Source organism: Triticum aestivum, chromosome 2D (genome assembly GCF_018294505.1).
Source record: "Triticum aestivum cultivar Chinese Spring chromosome 2D, IWGSC CS RefSeq v2.1, whole genome shotgun sequence".
Taxonomy (NCBI): domain Eukaryota; kingdom Viridiplantae; phylum Streptophyta; class Magnoliopsida; order Poales; family Poaceae; genus Triticum; species Triticum aestivum.
In genome coordinates this window covers 11,432,072-11,439,204 of record NC_057799.1, presented here as the reverse complement: position 1 = coordinate 11,439,204, position 7,133 = coordinate 11,432,072, and the positions used below count along the sequence as shown (strand labels likewise).

At 38.8% G+C, this 7,133-nt stretch overlaps 1 protein-coding gene across 1 annotated transcript; it reads left to right on the top strand.

Moving 5' to 3' along the window:
- Positions 1–3,145: 3,145 nt before the first annotated feature.
- Positions 3,146–6,880, top strand: LOC123051059 (anthranilate O-methyltransferase 2). The gene is made up of 4 exons (XM_044473814.1): positions 3,146–3,377; positions 3,475–3,894; positions 5,567–5,836; positions 6,151–6,880. Exons 1-4 carry the CDS (start codon positions 3,303–3,305, stop codon positions 6,520–6,522), a joined length of 1,137 nt encoding a protein of 378 aa, XP_044329749.1. The 5' UTR covers positions 3,146–3,302; the 3' UTR covers positions 6,523–6,880.
- Positions 6,881–7,133: the final 253 nt, after the last annotated feature.

The window sequence follows — 7,133 nt, the reverse complement described above, 5'->3', positions numbered from 1 at the left end:
ATGATCGTTCAGTCACATGAGTCATGTCTTGGCAGGCTCGCCAGGTGTTTTTTCATAGAATATCTCCGGATGCTTCTATACATCGTTTAAAGCGATCCCGAGTGTGGCGTCCCCTGCAGCGGCCCTAAATGGCCTAGGTGCAACGCGCGACTGCCGCCAGTCAGCGTACCAACATACATTTGGGTTTTGTGATTTCCAGGTCGTCAGATTAGTTGACTTTGATAGTAATATTTATTTTTTCATATTTTTTTACTTTTTTATTTAATTTTAAATTTACTTTATTTTTCTATTTCAATAATTTTAATGGAAGTATTTTTTAGTGAAGAAAAAGGGAAAATATTAAACAATACATATTTTACTCTTTACGATATAAAAATGAAATGGTGAAGAAATTAAAAAAGAGAAAAAACAAGAGAAAATGCTAGACATAAACCAAGAAACCACACTGAAAACCATACACAAAAAACAGAAGGGCATAAAAAATCAGACCTGGAAAAGTTTTGCAGAAAAAAAACTGATGTAAATGGGCCACCCCACAACCTCCGCGACTATAGGTGAGTGTTACTTCTAACTCGCGACAGATGTGATGGGACCTCCTATATGGCCAAAATCACTAATTAAGGCTCTTTGCACAGGTTTCTCCCACACTCTCAGGTTGCGACAAGTGTCACACTGCATGTATACCACTTCATAGATTCGTTTATTTAAAGTTTTATCTCTCAAACTGTGCGTCCGAATCTCGAATTGTTTTCTCCATTGGATTCCTCCCATGTTGATAGATTTCGACCAACTTTTGTTATGAAAAAACAGTACGAAAAAACCGAACCGTGCCAGGGAAAACGCGAATGGAAATCCGTGCCTCTACAAGAAGTAAATTCGTGCCGGGGATAGCATGTTTTTTGCTTTTCTATTTTTTCCTTTCGTGTGAGGCACGGCTGTGCCACTTGCGAAAGCAAATCTGTGCCTCCACAAGAAGTAAATATGTATCTCTTGCGGAAGAAAAAAAAATGTGCTTTTTCACATCAAATTTTTTATTCGAGTTTTTTTGTCCGAAACCAAAGAAAAGTAAGGGCAAAACCCGAATAGTTGAAAAAAATAACAAGTCATATAAAAGCTGAAAATGCATGTAGAAAATAAAAAATAAAAATTTGAAGGGAACGCCAAAGCGCGAAACGTGACGGTGGTTGAGAGTGCGCCAAGTGACACGCTCTCAGCCCGCCCCAACTGGCCCTTGGGGAAGCTTCGGAAGGAGCGCTCCTTGATTAGTTGCTCTGCTATATGAGGCGTAACGCGCTAGGGAACATGCCAGCGCGCCCCTATTGGGCCGGTCAATGTGCGGGGCTGGACACCGTAATTTTTTTATGTTGTTTTCTTGTTTATTTTGCTTCTTTAATCTGTTTTGTAATTTAAAAAATATATAAATTTTAAAAAAAGTGAATTTTGGAAAGAAATGTTCTAGAAATCATAAAATGTTCATGGTTTCAAAAATGTTCATGATTTTGAAAAAAATGTTCGCTTATTGAACTAATGTTCATGAATTCAAAAAATATTCGTGTATTTTAAGAAATGTTCATAGATTCAAAAAAATCACCGATTCAAAACATATGTTTGTGTATTAAAGAAAGTTGATAATTTCAAAAAACATGTTCATGAATATTTAGATAAAAATGTTCAGAAATTTCCAAATCTTCTGGACATGTATGAAAAATCAAAGTTTTCTAAGTTTTTATAAAAAAACAGGAAATGTTCGCAAATTCAAAATAATACTCATGATTCAAAAAAAATGTAAGTGTAAAACAAAAAAATTCTGAATTTCAAATTTTGGTCAGGATTCGCCTATGCAAATAAACTTGTTCACGAGTTCCAAAACATGTACGAATTTGAGAATGTTCATTCAGAAAATGTTCATGAATGTGTAAAAACAATTCATGGATTAAGTTTTTTTGAAATTTGAAAATAATGATGAATTATTTTTGAATTTATAATCAAAATTTGAATTAAAAAAAGTTCACCCTGATTTGAAGAAATATTCGGATGTAGCTTATACTGGAATGTCTTTCTTTTTTTGCGTGAAAACTTCTGATCTATTCATTTTCAATCATGGCAGTACAAGAACATCAGAAATAACAAAATTTACATACAGATCCATAGATCACCTAGCTACGACTACAAGCACTGAAGCAAGCCGAAGGTGCGTCGCCGTCATTGCTCCACCCTCGCCGGAGCCGGGCAAAACTTGTTGAAGTAGACAGTCGAAAAATCGTCGTGCCCCGTAGGACCAGCACAGCAGAACAATAAAGTTTATACTGGAATCTCTAAAAAGTCTTATGTTTAGGAACGGAGGATGCGTCATGTGAGAAAGACCTATCAGTTTGCTCACGCAAATTGTTCCATCATATGACCGGTCGAGGCCACGGCAACGCCATTATCTAACACCAATCCAACAAAGCGCAAGTCCCAAGGGACACTTATACGAGGCCCCGGACTGCCCGGGCAATGGAGAGAGAACGCTTCGTGGACTGTAGCTACAGTGGAGCACTGAAGGCTGGCTCGGGGTGTAGGAAATTCCTATCTACTGCACTGTCGACATGTACCGTAATCACATGCTTCCTCCCTTCCGATTTAGTATAAGGCTCAATTAGAAATCTCATCAACCAGGGTAAGTAAGTTTTTTTTAGTTTACAAAAGTACTCAATTAATGCGTTTGTTTTTTCTCAAAAATGGTGTTTATTAGCACATTAATTGCAATGCATGCATGCGTGAGCAATAAATAATCAAAAACATTTACATTCATAGGTTTTCTTTTTAATTTTGTATGCAACTATTTAGTGCACCTCAAAATTTGAACATATGATGGGCAGCAATAAAATTGAGACTTATAAAACCGAATTTTTTTTAGATAAAGCCCTGTAACCACCGGAAGGGAGGAAGTATGAGAACATGCATGGTCTTGGTGAGCCGAACATGCGTTCCAGCTCATGATTCTAATTAACTACACGATCGGAGATGCATTCCAGATTTCCAGCTCGTCCGAACATGCCTCATGATTCTCACCGATTCGGTCACACGTCCGAAAATTATGCATCACAACGAAGGCAAGCACGCAAGCCCAGGCTTTCGTCAAACAGGCACGTGCGACGATTCACGCGTGATTGCATACCAGTTGCCCTCTGAACAGATCCAGAATTATTTAATTGCTCATAATTAACCAGTACGAAACAGCGTAACTGGCTTGCCTCTCTATACAAAGAAGAGCTCGAACGTTCTGGATTACAGAGAAACACCACCGGGGATCAACGAGCATGAAGGTAGAGGACGTCCTCCACATGGCTACCGGCGACGGAGAGAATAGCTACGCCGCCAACTCCAGGATCCCAGTTTGTATCCAAACTAGCATCCTGCACTCGTTTCTTTCTTTCTTTCTTTCATGTAATCAAGCTATGCGTAGCACCTCTTTATACATGCTTTTCGCAGATGAAGGCCATGCTGAAGAACAGGCCATTGCTTCAAAGGACCGTGGAAGAGGTATACACCTCGCTCTCCTCTGCGAGCACCATGGTCGTCGCTGACCTCGGCTGCTCATCGGGCCCAAACGCGCTATTCATCGTCGCCGAGGTTACCGGCATGATCTCTGACTACAACCAGAACACAAACGAAGAACAACACGGTGTGGAGCTGCAGTTTCTCCTGAATGACTTGCCCAAGAACGATTTCAACCTCATCTTCCAGTCGCTTGATCAGTTCCACACTGTCACTAGGAAAGGGGAGGGCGATGAGGCGGCGACGCCACCGTACTACGTCGTCGGGCTACCGGGATCGTTCTACAACAGGCTTTGTCCTAGCCAGAGCGTCCATCTTTTCCACTCGTCCTACAGCCTCCATTGGCTCTCCAAGGTACACGCATGATTGCACACTTGTCGTACTAAATTATGTTCCAGCCTAAAATAAATATCAGATTGCAACAACACAGTACTCATCCACACTTGATCATACACTTATATTCAAGCATCATCCAGTGTTTATCATTCCAGTTTTCTCTCTACGAGAAAGCATAGCAAAGGTTATCCATAATACCATAAAAAGAAGGGACCTAGCTTAGTTAACAGGGCCATACTTTTAAACTTCCAAAAACTATGTACGAAATGACCATGTTATACTGGAAGGAGTAAGTTGCATGAAATTAATTGACTTGCCAAGTAAGGAATAACTACTGTGGTAATGCGGTTTAATTGGGTTCTACATTTGGAGTCCATCTTATAGTAAGTGAAACTTGTATGGCTTCTTTGGTTCATAGAGAAAGTAGAGGAAAAGTATAGAAACAGAAAACTTTCTTTATGAGTACTATTCATTCGCTTGGTTAGAAGGAATGGACCAAAGGAGAAGTGGAGGAAATTCTACTCTTATCCCATTTTCAAAGAAAAAAATGCCAAAATTTTACAATCCACATGGACCTCTTTTTTATGATCTCTTGCTTGGCAGGACTCCAAAAGTGTAATAGGAAAACACAGGAATAAGATAAGAATGGATGTGCAAAATGGATGATTGGAAAACACATACATTTTGCAAGACACATTTGGTTCACGGAAATAGGAGAAACACATGTATCCTTACAAACTTGTCTAAACCAAAGTCAAACCAAATCAAATAGTATAATTATAACGCTATATGCTCTAAGGATCTTAGTCCCGTTCTTTGTGCGTAGGAATTTGAAAAAGTAGTCGACATTGATTTTAAAATTCCCATGTTTTTCCTTTGAAACATAGACCAAAGGCGCATAATACCATCCTAATTATACTTTAGTGTGTGGTTTGACTCTGATGAGACCGTGTTTAGTAGGATTGTTGTGTTTTCCCTATTCCTGTGAACAAACAAGCAAATTTACAATATTGATTTATTTTCCAACTCTTAGGTCTGTACCTGCAATTCTATCTTATTCTTGTATTTGTCCAATTCCTATGTTGTTCTTCAAACCAAATAAGTTGGTAAAGAATTTTACATACCCATCGGTTATTTGGATTCAACAACGCTTTCTAGATGTCTCCATCTGGAAGAACGGAAAACATTCAGATGAGTGCAACATGTTACACCATCCATTGGAGCCTGTTACATGCGCCATGCATGATTGCTTATTTATGCTTGTTCCTCTTTCCCTCTCTCATCTCTTACATATAGACCAACTATCATTGCCACCGACACACTAATCCTTTCGAACAACAACTTGGTTAATTCACCATGCTCTAATGTATCAAACCAAGCTTTTCCCTCCCCATTGGAGATGGTCTTAGAACATGATTATGTACACGCTAAACATTATGATAATATAGTCATATATACTGTATCAAATTAGTAAATAGTATTCATACTACTGCAAATTATTATTAGTTTTACGAATGGTGATGTATGTCCCTCATTTTTTACATGTAACAGTATACATTCTCTACGATATTTTTCTGTAGATTGACTAGTCCCACTCTAAAATCTGGTGCTTATAATCATGCACAGTTTATCCCATTTTGATATCAGATTCACTAAATAATGTCTCGTTTGATTGTACTAAATGTCTTAGGTGCCCGAGGAACTCTCAAGTGGCGAGTATGTAAACGAAGGAAACATCCATATTGGAAAGACTACTCCACATTCAATAGTAAATCTATTCAGAGAACAATTTCAAATTGACTTTGAGTTGTTCCTTACACTGCGCTCAAAAGAATTGATAAGTGGTGGGCAAATGTTTTTGATGCTTCTGGGACGAAAGAGCGAAGAAATGCTAACACATGGTGAAATTGGCACCATGTGGGATTTGCTTTCTGAATCTCTCCAGTCACTTGTCCACAAGGTATAGTTGGCATGCCTGTGTTATTTTCAAGTTTAATATTTGGTTACGATTAGACACTAAATCTTCTGAGCATAGATCGTTCCTATTCACCCTAAAATACATAGTAGTGGTTTTGTTCTTGTGAATCTCGATCTCTCGTAGAATTGATACTAAAGCTTTTTCGTATTTTGCTTTTCATAAATAACCATATGTAATGTAAAAATGCATTTAGCTTGTGCTGAAACGCATGGTCTGGGAACAATGGCTATGATATTCTATATTTTTTTGACATAAATTCTGTATCAAGTCTTACTGTGGTTACTGGTCCATTGCAGGGTCGCGTAGAAAAAGGGAAACTTGACTCATTCAACCTGCCACTCTACGCCCCATCAGTGGAGGAGGTGAAGGCAGTGGTCAACCGCACAGAGCTCTTCGAAATTGAGCATGTGGGGATGGTCGAAGTCAACTGGGACCCTCAAGATGATGATTCCGACGATGAGCACATGGTGCTTGACACTGCCAGAAGTGGGAGAAACCTCTCCATGACCATCAGATCCGTGTTAGAGCCACTTATTGCTGGCCACTTCGGCGAGGGCATTATTGATGAGCTGTTTGCGGTGTATGCCTGCGTCGTTGCAAAACATCTTGAGAAACGGAATGCCAAGTTGCCCAGCATCGTGGTTTCTCTGAAGAAGGCCATGCATTAAAACCTGAACTAGCGACATGTGCGCGAATGGTTTATATGCCAATATGTATGAATAATGCCTAAATTATATGTTCTACAGGTGTTGTAACTATTACGATAAGCCCTCAGATTCGAATGTATTTCAACTTCTTAACGGAGGATATTAAGCACAAAATACTTAGTAACTGTCCATGTAATATGTTACATATTCTAAAATACATGTGCAGGTCATGTGTGAGGCTGCCACGTACAATTTCTGACGGATCTCATCATGGATCCCCTCATTATTAAGTGTATCTGGATATATGTAGTATTGGTGGAGACTTCAATATCATTGGACATAATGGTGAAAAGACTTCAAAAATGCATCATTATCATTTTACTGATTTGTTCAATTCTACTATTCATACTCTTGCTCTAAGGGAGTTCTATATTAGTGGAATCATCTATACATGGAATAATAAGCAAGCCCATCCTACTCTCGAGAAAGTAGACAAGATCCTTATGTCTGGTGAGTGGGAGGATTTATTTCCTATAGTTAATGGGAGAAATGTGGTTAGATGTGTATCTGATAAAAATGCTCTAATATTACACTCTGGGAACAATGTCATGACATCACCTAAAATCAATGAA

Coding starts and splice junctions, on each gene's coding strand:
- LOC123051059 (XM_044473814.1), top strand. CDS start 3,303: ATGAAGGTAGAGGACGTCCTCCACATGGCTACCGGCGACGGAGAGAAT. Junction 3,895..5,566: donor GCCTCCATTGGCTCTCCAAG/GTACACGCATGA, acceptor TAAATGTCTTAG/GTGCCCGAGGAACTCTCAAG. Junction 5,837..6,150: donor TCCAGTCACTTGTCCACAAG/GTATAGTTGGCA, acceptor GGTCCATTGCAG/GGTCGCGTAGAAAAAGGGAA.